Genomic DNA, 14,669 nt, shown 5'->3' with positions numbered 1-14,669 from the left:
GCTGAAAGCAGAGGGGGGTCTGGGCTTTAGGGGCTAGGCTTAGATGACAGGCTCCATATATTAAGGTCATTTATTTGTTCACAGTGCACAGTGCTGCCCCTGCAATTCCAGGCCTTTTTTACCTCTGTCATGGCTGCTGTCAAGGGCCCTGTCCTTCACAAAGTTCCCACCAACCCCACCTATCCACAGACAGGACAGGGCACCTACCTACACTTAGATTTACATTATGAATACAGTCCACTTTAGGGGCCTTGTAACCCTTTATTACATTTTATTTCCAGTTGATTATTATATTTTGATGGGTTATAGACAAGCTCAATGTCAAGCCTTAAATAGCTTGCCACCAGCCGAGAATATGTCCGGTTTTGAACATGCTGACAGTATGTAGGCCAGAATGCCAGTTCATTTTCAGGGTCTTTCACATTTGTGGAATTTTTTCCATGGTCTGATTCTCAAGCACACACACACACACTGTCTCGACAACTAATCTTGTGCGGACACACAATTCAGTCCCATTCAAAATACCATTTTCCCTAACCCCTAAACCTAATTCTAACCCTAACCTGAACCGGAAGACCTAACCTTAACCTAAACCTATCCCTAGCTCCTAACCCTAACTCTAAAACTAACCCTAGCTCCTAAACCTACTTCTAACGCTAATTCTAACCTTAACCCTAAACCCCCAAGAAATTGCATTTGACCTGTGGCGAATATTAAAATGTCCCCAGTTGGTCAAATTTTTATTTGTTTATTATTCCAGTATAGTTAAACACTGCCACACATACACACACACACATACACCCCCCCCCCCCCCCCCCCACACACACACACACACACACACACACACACACACACACACACACACACACACACACACACAGGTCTCTAACTAAGTGACTATGTTAACTTGACGGTACACATGTATTTACGTGTTTACTGCTCCTACCAAAAGCATTCATTGTGTTCCTTTTTTAATTGAGTTAAGCCCTCGGGTCGGCCAGCATGGCGGGAAAATAGACCTAATCCTGCCATCTAAGATTAGCAGGACAGCAGACGTCAGATGGTCTGTCGCTCCAGTCCAGGGGGTGAGCAGGTTGGCTTTTGTTGTGGTCAGATTTGGGTCAACAGCATAAAGCTGGCCTTGAACTGTAATTGACGCTGATTGGCCAATATCAGTTAAGTCATTTCTGATCTTGGCCATTCGTGTTCCTTGGCCAGACGTGTTCCCAGACGTGTTCCTTAAAACCTTGAGTTACAGGCTGGGGTTCCTTTCCTTTTCTTGTTCCATCCTATTATTTCATTGCAGGCTGTCAGTTGGGCTAGCTGATCAACTGTTATCCCACAACTAATTCCCAACTATTTTCAATGTTGCACTTTGGTGGACATTACAGTTGTGCCAACCTGTGGACCTGGGCCATCCCATGAGATGGATTTCACTCAGATTATAGACAGCCTACTGTGCTGTTGTTGATCCTAGCTGCTTCATTACGCATATTAATATATAGGTTAGACTGATTGCATCATCACTGACCTCCAGTCATTATGATGGGCTATACTGTCCTGTACCACGGTTAGTCTGCATCATCACTGACCTCCATAATTAAGGGATAAGGCTAAATCCTATCTGTCCTTTCGTTGCGACCCATATTATTTAGGTTAGACAGCATCATCTATGACCTTCATCAAAATCAAGGGCCTCATTGTAATCAAGAGCTTCACTATCCTGACTCCTGTCGTTGTGACCCTTTATGTCGTCCATCCGGCGAGTCACGCCAAAGGTGGGGCAGGCAGGCAGCTTCAGGGAGAGACGTTGGGAGTCAGGCAGGCAAGCAGGAAGGCAGCTGAGGTGGCGGTGGAAACTCTGTATTAATTAACCCTGATGGGCCACGGCTCTGACTGTGTGACGTGGCCCGTAACCATGGAGACCAGCCTGACAGGGTTCACACTGCGGGTCTCTTAGGACATTGCCATGTCAACTGACAACAGTGGTCAGTCGCTTGAGTGTCAGTGTCTTGCCCTCCTGACAGTGGCACAGCCACAGTGTGACAGGTGCACCGGATCCACACACACATAAACAAACACAAAAACACACACACCTGGCAGCTCGACCGAGCCATATCCTGTCTCTTCTCTGTGGAGGCCAGTGTCAGTACTGAGGAAACCTGTGCTGGCTTTGTACATAATAACCGGGCTCATGTCAAGTCAATGCAGTTCTGGTTTTGTGGAATACCTTCAGGGCTGATGTCGTTGACAATGAGAGCTGAAGTGCGGGTCCATATCTTGTCCAGCCAGGGATCATCTGAGGCAGGTGGTGATAAGGCCAGTGCTCTCCATAGGCACCAGGGCAGCCAGGACTTTACCCAGGTAGGAGAGCACTGAGCCACTATATCCTCTGCGGCACTTGTGTGTGTGTGTGTGTGTGTGTGTGTGTGTGTGTGTGTGTGTGTGTGTGTGTGTGTGTGTGTGTGTGTGTGTGTGTGTGTGTGTGTGTGTGTGTGTGTGTGTGTGTGTGTGTGTGTGTGTGTGTGTGTGTGTGTGTGTGTGTGTGTGTGTGTGTGAGAGTGAGAAAACGGAGGCAGGGTAGTGTGAGGTGCTCAAGTGCAGGAGGAGTGGTAGTAGGGAGGGAGGGGGGATAATCCACTCAAATGACAAGCTGTATAAGAAATGATTCACAGCTCTCACAGGCCCTTCACTTTTGAAAGACAGCGCAGACGCATTGCAACGAGGGCCTTACAGCTTGAAGACCAATGTTTAGGTAGTGGGGTAGTGGGCTTGAGGTAGTGGGCTTGAATTAAAAAAATGGAATAAAATCTGACCCTAATCTACTTTTGTCGTCATCGATTCGGTTGAAATAAAAAAAGACACAGGGATTAGGGGTTATCATGTGCAGTCAAACTGAAATGTTGCCAAGTAACAGGCATGGTGGACAAGGTGTTGAAATGAATGTGATGTAGTGCTGCAAGTCCCTGCTTCTCATGCTGTTACTCTCTCTCTCCCCATCTCTCGCCTTCTCCCTCTTTCTCGCTCTCTCTTCCCTCTCTCTCTTTCTCTTCCCTCTCTCTGTCTCTCTCTCTCTTCTCTCTGCTCACATAGGTCCCCCTCTGAGATCAGGAGAGCGGAAAGGCACCACGGAGAGAACAGCCCCCAGGCTTCCTGACAGACAGACATCCGAAACCACGGAATGCATCAAAATCACTGTGGTGGTGAAACCCGCTGACTCCTCGTTCCTCGCCGTTCGCTGCATAAGCTTGGACCCGGGCATTCTGGGAGCATCCGGTGTCACAGGCACACAGGAATGCCAGTGACGGCTGGGTGAGAGCCCCTAAATGGCTCCCGTCATGGCCACAGTTTCTTTGTGTTAGTGTCATTTTCCACTGTGGAGAAGGGAATACTGTACATTGAGCCAGTGGAATCTAGAACCTGTAAAATACTCTAGAACCTGCCCATGCGCATCCTCACCTCTTATCAATATCTGGAAGTACTGTACCGGATGACCTAGTGGACCTTGTTATTCCCAGTAGCAGTGCTGAACCATACGAGGGGATCCTAGTATTGAACATGACTCATGGGGAGGAGCCTGGCCCTGAGACACACACGGATTCAGCTGTTCTAACTTATCTGGAAGGTTTACTGATGCATCCCGTGGCGGCTGGGCCTGGGGCCACGGCAACCCGGAGATCGGAGGCTCCCCACGGGCACGGCAACCAGATGGAGCAGGTTAACAAGGCGGCCCGGCCCTTCCAGCTGCCCAGCCACAGCCCTGCTATTGCCGCTGTTCAGAAGGCTGGCAATGGGAACGGTCCCACACTGCACCATGGGGCCTCCCAGAACCTGAAGAAGGCCCGGCTGCTCCGCTCAGGGCCCTGGAACGAGCCTGGGGCCCAGAGGCTGAGCTCCCCCCCTGTTGAGCTGAACGGCCAGGGAGGAGGAGGAGGCCTGCAAAACGGGGCCCTGGAGGGCTCTCCTCACGCTGGGGAGAGCACACTGCTGGCCTCCCTGCTCCAGTCATTCAGCTCCAGACTGCAGAGTGTGGCCATGTCGCAGCAGTCCACCAAACCCCCCAGCGAGCACTCCCCGCCCACCGATCCCCCTCCTCCTGCAGACAAGGAGCAGCTCCCCTGCTACGGAATGGCCTCCAGCCGCCTCAAGGGCCTGATGAGGAAGACCAAGCTGCAGAACCACAGCAGCACGCCTTACAGCCGGCGAGGCCACAGCCACGGCCACAGCCAGGAAAGGCCCTGTGAGTCCCCCCGCTCGGTGCAGAGCAGCACGCCTCCCTCCGCCCCCATTGCTGCTGCTGCTGCCACTGATGCTGTGTCCTGTGCTGAACGGCTCAAGGCTGTGGCCAACCTGGTGAAGATCCGCTCCAGCCCTGCCCCCTCTCCCAAGCCCAGTGTGGCCTGCAGTCAACTGGCCCTTCTGCTGTCCAGTGAGGCCCACCTGCAGCAGTATTCCCGGGAGCACGCCCTCAAGGCCCAGCTCTCTGGGCGCTCAGCCAGCGAGAGGCTGGCCGCCATGGCAACGCAACAGACCCAGGACAAGAGACCGCCCAGCACAGAAGATGCTCCGCCCACCAGCGCCACCACCACCACCCTAGACGTGCTAAGCTCCTTAACCACCCAAAACGGGACAACGACAGCAACACTCCCCCGACTGGCACTAAACTCCAGCTCCAGCCAGCGGAGCCCCTCCTCTCTGCTGCCAGTCCACAGCTCACCACACCCAACCCCCCCTCCTCTGCCCCTCACCCACAACACCCAGACCCAACCCCAAACCCCCACTAGGGAGAAACGGGGATTTGATTCGCGCTCCACCAGGCCTCCCCAGACCTGCAGCAGCCTGCTCCTGCTGCTCCTCAACAACCACAACAACCAGAAGCAGCTGACTAAGAACGGGCACCTGGAGGACGACTGCGGGGTCCTGCCTGCCAGCCGCGGCTCCTCAGTCACCTCTGACAGTGAGTGCTCTGTCCAGGAGAAAAGCCTGGCCAAGAGAGAGGAGAGCTGCAGCGATGCAGAGATCTCCTTCTCCAGCTGCTCTCCCATTGACCTCTCTATGAGGAGCAGGGCCAGCACCAGAGCTCCAGAGACCAGGCCTAAAGCCACCTCCTCTTCCACGTCTGCTTCTTACTCCTCCTCTTCTACTGCTTTCTCCTCCAACTCCTCTTCTGCTGTTTTCTCCTCTGCCCCCCCTGTCTTTTCCTCTTCCACTATTGCTTTCTCTTCCTCCTCTACCATTCTCTCCTCTTCCTCCACGACTTTCTGTTCCTCCTCGTCCTCGTCCTTAGACAAACTTACTGAGTCCCTTCTAAACAAGTGGAAGCCGGATCCCTCCGGGCCAAAGGTCACCCAGGTTAAGAAGGAGCTTGAAATGAGCCCAGACCTTAAATCCCAGCCCAAGGTCACTCTCATGCAGCTCCTTCTGGAGCGCAGGAATAACGACAAGGTAAACAAAATTGTGGTTAATCCAGATTTGCAGCATGACGCAACTCTGTCCAGTCTGTCACGGGTCCCACTTAAATCACTGGCCCCCTGGGAGGAAGTCAGGATACAGAGCCCTCTGGACAGACCAGGCCCAGGCCTTCCCATGTACTCTCTCAGCCGAGACCCCAGCAGCACCCCGTCCCCGTTCTCCTACCCCTCTCCCTATGTCCAGTCTAGCCCTCTGGATCTATGTAAGTCTAAACCCTTCCCTGTTGAGAAAGCTGCAACTGAGCCGGCGTTCAGCGCCAGCAAACTGTTACAGAACCTGGCCCAATGCGGCACCGCCTCACCCTCCCCGCCCATGGTTCCTAGCAAAGTACCCAGCCAGGATCTGGAGGTGGGTGGTGGCAGGCCTCTGGCCCTGCTGGAGAGGCTCAACGCCCCCATCCAGAGTAACACAACATGTACCCCCCTCTCAGACGGGCCCTCAGGCAGCGGCACACCGTCGTTCAGCCGTTGGGGGGAAGTGTCGCCCCCCGCATCCCAGATCGAGAATCTTCTAGAGCGTCGCACGGTGCTGCAGCTCCTGCTGGGAGCAGGTTCCTCCTCTACCTCCTCCGTGGCCTCAGCCACCCACAGAGACAGGTCTGGTGGGAGGGGCAGTGTGGAGACGGCGGCGGGGGGCTGCTATGAGAAGCCCCCTGGCACTTCTGTCATCTGTGACAACTCCAACGGGCCCACGGCAGCAGACATCAAGGTCAAAACTGAACCGGGGGAGGAGGGCCTGGACCTGTTGTCCTCTGCTGTGTGTGAGGATGTGACGAGCCAAAAGAGACGGGGAGGAGGAGCAGGGTATAACTACAGGCATAACCCATTCTCTGAACCCCAGCAGGACCTAAAAACAGAGCCCCGGCCCACAGAAGTCATTGCTAAATATGGCCTCCTGAGCCAGCTCTTAAAACAGCAGAGCGCTACCTACTACACCAGCGCTGCACAACTGCAAACAGATCGCCGGCCCAGCCCTGTCCATGTAAAGGAGGAGCAGAGAGACTACCACCACCAGGGGCCCAGCCCTAAAAAGATACGGCTCTGCACGGAGCTGGCTGAGAGCCTGAACAATGGCAGCCCTCAGCGGGCAGTGGTGGACAGTGGAGGCAGCTACAGCCACAGCAGCCTGGTTCATAGCCTGGTCCATAAGCAGATACAGGAGGAGCCTGACTACCACAAGGCCCTGAGGGGCCCTAAAGTGGAAGAGACCCAAGCCAGGAGCCCCAGCAGTGAAGCTCTCCTCCCTAGGGAGAGCCGGGGCTTCAATGTGCTTAAACAGCTGCTCTTGTCTGACAACTGTCTGAAGGAGCTGTCCCAGCATCCCCGGGGGGGGCCCAGCCCCTCTGTCCTGCAGGCCAATGGTAAAGCCAATGGGAGCGTCCTTAACCTCAATCAGCCGGGCTACAATCACCACAACCTCCTCAACCTGCCTACCCTGCCCTGGCACCACCCCAACTCCCATAACTCCCTCAGTTCAGGGCCCCCCAGCCACCTCAGACCGCAGCCAACAACCCCCCCAACTGGGGACAGCAGCCAACGCTCCCCCTGGGGGCGCCACACAGCCCTCCCACCCCACCAGGACTCGCCCAAACGGGACCCCACTCCAGTGAAACGGGAGCCGGAGAGCCCAGGGCGGTGGGCAGGTCGGGACCGGGAGGAGGAGTGCTCTGATTCGAGCCCAGACTCCCCCCGGCTGACCCGCTCCAACCCCATCCTATACTACATGCTGCAGAAAGGCAGCGCTCAGCTGAGGAGGGAGGGGAGGGACCAGGCAGAGGGGACCCAGGGGTCAGTGCCAGGGGGGGTGAAGGTGAAGGAGGAGCCGGGTACTAACAGCAATGATGCCTACAACCACAGACTGAGCTCCACCACCACCTCCACCCAGCACTCCTCCCTGTCCCCTCCCTACAACAACGACAAGCACAGTCACAAGAACTATAGGCTGAGCGACTCATCTGATAAATGGTAGTTTTATGAACTAATTACTTTTATGAACTAAAACATAAAAAAGACACAAAGGGGAAAAGATCGCAATGTTTCTTTTTTTCTTCCTTTTTTTACTGACTTGCCAAATTCATTTGTAGTTTAATGAGAAGAAGTAACAGCAAGTAATGCAGGAGTGAGGATTTTGAAAGAGAAGAACAGAGAAAATGAGTTCAAGGCATTCGTTTCATTATTGTATCATAATTCTAGATGGCTCAGGTTACAGGATGGGTGGTACGATATAGCTCTACTTCAACAGAATGTCAAATTATGTGCACCAAAATAATCGTCAAATTTTAACGTTGCCCACTGGTGATTTCCATACAGTATGTATTTCACATTCTCAAATGATTGAAAGAAGGCACCATTCATTTTACTCCAATGATTTGTGCCTGTATTGCACACATATCACTATTCTGTGTCCTCTTTGTTGCTACTCGTAAAACATTGATGAAGAACATTTCCAGCTACATTTATTATTGATGACTCCAAAAATGTTAGCGCTCAGTTCACTGCATATTTATTTATTTTTTAGATTAACAGAGATCATCACTTTTAGATCAGATTCTAAATAAAGTCATACCGGGGCAAGCACAGCAGTACATTAAAATGTACACGTTAGAGACATATTTAAAGGAAAACCTTGTGAACAATGTTAATCAAATCTACTAAAGGTACCTAGAGTTCCATTCTGTTTGAATGCTCTGTATTGGTTGCTACTGTAACTTCTCCTCAAGTGTGATTTAATTTTTTGATCATCAGTGAGTCAGCTGTCAACTGATAGACTGGGCTCATGTGGTCACAACGCATTGCATTTTGCTTTGATCTGAAATGAACTTGTTGGGGCTTCGTTTTGACAGTGCAAATGCAAGGTAACATTGTCTTAATAGATGGTAATACAACTGGTAATCCAGCTATTACTAAATAGTAGTAGTAGAGGGTATTTTAAAACCTTGCCGAGCATACCTGTGGGGTATACAGGTTCGGAGCAACAGTTAAAAGACTGCAGTATCTGCATAACTGTTACATTCCAAATGAATTCAAAATGAACACAGCTCTCTCACACATACTAAATCTTGGTTTTGAAATATAAATTAATATTCTGATATAAATAATACAGTCTCATTTGATATTGTACCCCTGAGTTTGCACTGTCAAAGTTTAGCTCTTGGTGACCTTAAAAATAATATGTTTATGGCATGTAATGAAAAACTGTCAGTGTTGTTATCCGTTGAGATTTTGACAGTTTGTGAAGTTTATTTTGTGTTTATTGATTCTCGTGCTTTATGGACACCATTTACTTTTTTTGCGGTTTCTTAGCTCATATTAAAATGTCTAAATATTTGCATGGAAATAAAGAGAAAACCGCAGGTACATTTGAAAGCAGCAGGATATGACGTGAACCTGCCACCCAAGAATCATTGAGACATTTTTGGTGTCTTTTGAGGGCTTATCTGATGTCTAGCTCCTTATTTTGATTGTACTGTTTCTGGTTTCAGTTTCACACACTGCTGTCATGCATTTAGTCTTACATGTGATATTTTTTTATACATATACATATGAAGTACATATGAAGTAGATGTTTCTTCTATTGTTAAAACATTTTCACAATGGTTAAACATATTTGTGTAAATAGTACTTTCATTATGAAAGATAACTATTTTGTATTGTTGAAGAAAAATATATGACCCTAGTTTTTAATGCCCTGAAAAATGTAAATATGAATTCAATGCCTATTAATGTAAATACATACAAATGGCAGAGGATACTATGCCCGTTTTTTGGTTGGTTTGTTCTTTGCATGTGTCTATGTGGTAAATGATAATCTATCCTGCGCTGTGTTGTGTAATACTGTCTGACTCTCCTCACTGCTGCCTGTTGCATGCAGACGCATGGGAACTACCTGTGTATCCCTACTGGTGATGGGGCAAAATGTCAAGTCTTAAAATAGGTATTTTTATCACAGAGAGAGGGTATTTAGAACATGAACAGTCCCTAAATAACCACAGACTGCTGAGCAAGTGGAGAAAACGTGTGAAAATAAACGTGCATTGAATATTTTTGTGATTTTATTTTCTGTTACTGGTTGACGACAGAGCTCGGATCGACGGCGCTTGTGGGTTTTAGCGGATGAATGAAGTACAATCATCATTGTGCATCGTGCATCTGAAACATGCATTTGTAGCAAAAAGAAGTGTTTCGTTTTTCCATGTGACAACCTGAAACATTATTTCATTTTTTATGTTTGAATTTTTTTGGTGTTCATTTGCACTGATATCTCCAAAATAAAGTACTAAAATGCTTGACTGAGTTATGCTCCTGTTTCACCTTCCCTAACTATAATATGTCATTATATTACTAATGTATTTCATATTATTTATTTAATGGTTTATTCCTCACACATTGAATGTTTCTTATTTATTTGTTTTAAATGTCTCTATATTCCCACGCACATAAGGTCAGTGTCAGTGCGAGTCAGTTGCTGTTCAGTTTCCTCATTCATAGTCCATTCTGAGTAATGTGGACGTGATCTATTTTCTGAGTTCAGAGAACTTTGATTCTGAGTTCTTTGCCAGATCTTCACAAAGGCAGGAAAGGCATTGAAAAGAGTGAGGACAGGAGTGGAGGTCAGCAGATGTGCCCTGGATGCATGCATCATGGTATACCCTTTGAAGCTGAATCCACATCACATTTCTTCCTCAGACTAAAATAGATCACATTATATTATCGCCATAAAACCTGAAATCCTGTTTTCAGACATTTCATGAAGCAGCAGCTCTACTCAGGGACAGAAAACAGCCCTTAGTGAAAGAGAAGGAAGAGAAAGAGGAGAGAGATTTTTTAAAGGTGAAAGGAAGTTCACCCCAAAGTTTCTTTGTTCCTGGGTCCTGAATGTTGAAGTCCACTAGGTGAACATTCAGGTTTTTGTCCGTCTGCAGACAGTGCACTTTTGAAATCCTGCTTGGTTTTCTCAGCAGCCCTAGCCTGACTAGCTTCCCCTTTATTTAATCCTCCCCATGACTGGCTGCACTCTCTAAACTCTCAGTAACCTTTCCCCTGGGTGAACTTCTCCCTCCCAAGATCCTTATCAAGGCCTGAACTGCCAATAACCCCTCCATTTCCTCCCACTGCCATAACAGCGGTGAGCATAAAGGAGGCAAGTCACAAGTTTAAACCGAGGTCAAGGTGTAAAACTTGACAATCGGCTGTTTGTCTGTGCTTCCCCCTTTGATTTCCTGACCTCAGCATGGGGCCAGCAGGATGTGAACGCAGCACAGCAGGTCACCAATGATAAAACTGAGTCAAACAAGGCCTTTTGATGTCAAGAGAACTTGTCTTTTCTCATAGGCTTGTCAGAGGCCTCAAAAACAAGTTCCCGGTGTCATTTAAAAAAGCTCACAGCGTGAAATAGCTCACAATCGATGATTGTGATTGACGGTGAACTTCTTCAAGCTTATAACACATGCCGTAAATATCCTCACAGCATGAAAATTATCAATGATCAATTGCTCGCGCTTTTGCTTCAATTCTGCTTCCAGTTTATCTGTGTTTCTTAGGTGGATAACGTCAGTGCCTGATTGAAATTGACACTGTAAACATGAATAAATAAGTATTATCACTTTCAAATATATTATCGACTCTTTTGCGCTTCTGTCATGGCTGGCTAGCTAGCTAGTGTCGGGTAACTTTAGCAACTGTGGTGAAAGGCGAGAGTTAGCTGTTTATGCATTAGCATAGTGATTGCTGCATTAGCCGCCAGTTTGTTAGCTAGTTGTGTAGATGGCTGCGTTCGTGCAGATCTCTCACCTCTCACCCTCTCTCACCCTTGAATTACAGTGCCTTCCACATTTTGTTGTGTTACAGCCTGAATTCAGAATGTATTAAAAAAAAATCTACCCCATAATGAGAAAGTGAAAACATGTATTTAGACATTTTTGCAAATGTATTGTAAATGAAATACAGAAATATGTAATTTACACACCACTGAATCAATAATTTGTAGAAGCACCTTTGGCAGTGATTACAGCTGTGAGTTTTTCTGGGTAAGTCTCTAAGAGCTTTCCACACCTGGATTGTGCAACAGTTGCATATTATTGTTTTCAAAATTCTTCAAGCTCTGTCAAATGAGTTGTTGATCATTGCTAGACAACCATTTTCAGGTCTTGACAAAGATTTTCAAGCAGATTTAAGTCAAAACTGTAACTCAGCCACTAAGAAACATTCAACTCATCTCCCAGTGTCTGGTGGAAAGCAGACTGAACCAGGTTTTCCTATAGGATTTTATCTGTGCTTAAATCCTAGAGGAAAAAGTTAATTTTTTATTCTGAAAAACCCCAGTCCTTAACAATTACGAGCATACCCATAACATGATGTAGCCACCACTATGCTTGAACTCAGTAATGTAACTTAGGAATTTGTAGCATTGGATTTGCCCCAAAAACACGGTATTCATGGCAAAAAGTGAACTGCTTTGCCAAAAAATGTTGTGCCTTGTTTGCAAACAGGATGCATGTTTTGGAATATTTGTATTCTGTACAGGCTTCCTTTTTTTTCTCTGTCAATTTGATTAATATTGTGGAGTAACTACAGTGTTGTTGAGCCATCCTCAGTTTTCTCCCATCACACCCATTAAACTCTGTGACTGTTTTAAAGTTACCATTGGCCTTATGGTGAAATCCCTGAGCGGTTTCCTTCCTCTCCAGCAACTGAGTTAGGAAGGATGCCTGTAGCAGCATACCACCCAGCATCCCACTGCTGGCTTGCCTTGGAAGCTACTGTAAGCAGGGTTGGTCCTGGTTGGTCCCTGGATGGGAGACCAGATGCTGCTGGAAGTGGTGTTGGAGGCACTCTTTCCTCTGGTCTAAAAAATAATATCCCAGGGCAGTGATTGTGGACATTGCACTGTGTTGGGTGCTGTCTTTCGGATGGGACATTAAACAGGATTCCTGACTCTCTGTGGTCACTAAAGATTCCATGGCACTTATTTTAAGAGTAGGGGTGCTAACCCTGGTGTCCTGTTGAAATTCACTGCTCGACTGAGGGACCTAATTGTATGTGTGAGGTACAGAGATGAGGTAGTTGTTCAAAAATCATGTTAAACACTATTATTGCACACAGAGTGAGTCCATGCAATTTATTGTATGACTTGTTAAGCACATGTTTTACTCCTGAACTTATTTAGTCTTGCCATAACAAAGGGGTTGAATACTTATTGATTCAAGACATTTCAGCTTTTAATTGTTTATTAATTTGGAAAAACATAATTCCACTGACATTATGGGGTATTGTGTGTAGGCCAGTGACAAAAAATCAAAATTTAATCAATATTAAATTCAGGCTGTAAAACAACAAAATGTGGAATGGTGTCAAGGGGTGTGAATACTGTACTTTCTGAAGGCAATGTAGCTAGCTAGCTAGCATAATAAACTGTCAGCTGGTTGAGATTACTTAGGTAACACTTTATTTGGAAAGACCATCTGTAGATCAGTAACATTTCACTATCTACTAACCCTAGCTCTAACACTAACCTTAACCCTTATTCTAACCCTAAACTTAACCCTTACCCTAGCCCTAACACAAACCTTAACACTTACCATAACCCTTAATCTAAACGTAACCCTAAACATAACCTAGGCAAGATTTTTTTGTTAATGAGTCCGATGCGAAGGATATACTGCTTTCTCGGGAATGGGCGCATATCCCTGTCATTTGTGTGAAGAAAAGACAGAGAAAAGGGTCCGGAGGTCGGCCTTCTGAGAATTCGTAGGCGAGTGAGTAAACCTCCACTACCGTCTGTTCTATTGGCCAACGTGCAATCATTGGAAAACAAAATGGATGATATACGATCAACACTATCCTTCCAATGGGACATTAAAAACTGTAAGATCTTATGTTTCACCGAGTCGTGGCTGAACGACGACACAGATAATATAGAGCTGGCGGGTTTCCCCATGCATCGGCAGGACAGAGACGCTACGTCTGGTAAGACGAGGGGAGGGGGTGTGTGTCTATTTGTCAATAACAGCTGGTGCACAATGTCTAATATTAAAGAAGTCTCGAGGTATTACTCGCCTGAGATAGAGTACCTTAGGATGAGCTGTAGACCACACTATCTACCAAGAAAGTTCTCCAATATTATTCGTAGCCGTCTTTTTACCACCACAAACCGATGCTGGCAGTAATCCGGGCCACTTATAAGAAATCCCTATGCCCTCAGACGAACAGGCAAAGCATCAATACAGGATTGATATTGAATCCTACTACACCAGCTCTGACGCTCGTCGGATGTGGCAGGGCTTGAAAACTATTACGGACTACAAAGAGACACCCAGCTGTGAGCTGCCCAGTGACGCGAGCCTACCAGATGAGCTAAATGCCTTTTATGCTCGCTTCAAGGCAAGCAACACTGAAGCATGCATGAGAGCACCAGCTGTTCCGGACAACTGTGTGATCACGATCTCCGTAGCCGATGTGAGCAAGACCATTAAACAGGCCAACATTCACAAACCTGCGGGGCCAGACGGATTACCAGGACGTGTACACAAAGCATGCACGGACCAACTGGCAAGTGTCTTCACTGACATTTTCAACCTCTCCATGACCGATTCTGTATTACTTGCATGTTTCAAGCAGACCACCATAGTCCCTGTGCTCAAGGGAGCGAAGGTAACCTGCCAAAATTATTACCGCCCCGTAACACTCACGTCGGTAGCCATGAAGTGCTTTGAAAGTCTGGTCATGGCTCACATCAACAGCATCATCCCAGATACCCTAGACCCACTCCAATTCGCATACCGCCCCAACAGATCCACAGATGACGCAATTTCAATCGCACACCACACTGCCCTTTCCCACCTGGACAAAAGGAACACCTATGTGAGAATGCTATTCATTGACTACAGCTCAGCGTTCAACAACATAGTGCCCACAAAGCTCATCAATAAGCTAAGGATCCTGGACTTCCTGACAGGCCCCAAGGTGGTAAGAGTAGTCTGCCACACTGATCCTCAACACTGGGGCCCCTCAACGGTGCGTGCTTAGTCCCTTCCTGTACTCCCTGTTCACCCACGACTGCGTGGCCAAACACGACTCCAACACAATCATTAAGTTTGCTGATGACACAACGGTGGTAGGCCTGATTACCGACAACGATGAGACAGCCTATAAGGAGGAGGTCAGAGACCTGGCAGTGTGGGGCCAGGACAACAACATCTC

The 14,669-nt window shown here is 47.6% G+C and overlaps 1 protein-coding gene across 3 annotated transcripts in view; it reads left to right on the top strand.

The window, feature by feature from the left end:
• The window catches only part of LOC139532830 (nuclear receptor-interacting protein 1-like), a 57,590-nt gene extending 47,833 nt beyond the window's left edge, over positions 1 to 9,757 (top strand). For 2 of the 3 annotated variants that reach the window (XM_071330937.1, XM_071330944.1), the window contains one exon: positions 3,094 to 9,757. In XM_071330937.1, coding sequence (XP_071187038.1) covers positions 3,559 to 7,440 — 3,882 coding nt within the window. In that variant the 5' untranslated portion in view covers positions 3,094 to 3,558 and the 3' untranslated portion in view covers positions 7,441 to 9,757. The remainder of the gene's footprint in view (positions 1 to 3,093) is intronic. The other variant, XM_071330952.1, reaches the window with a different exon arrangement.
• Positions 9,758 to 14,669: the final 4,912 nt, after the last annotated feature.

This window comes from Salvelinus alpinus, chromosome 1 (assembly GCF_045679555.1).
Source record: "Salvelinus alpinus chromosome 1, SLU_Salpinus.1, whole genome shotgun sequence".
Taxonomy (NCBI): Eukaryota; Metazoa; Chordata; class Actinopteri; order Salmoniformes; family Salmonidae; genus Salvelinus; species Salvelinus alpinus.
This window is presented reverse-complemented; position numbering and strand designations above follow the sequence as displayed.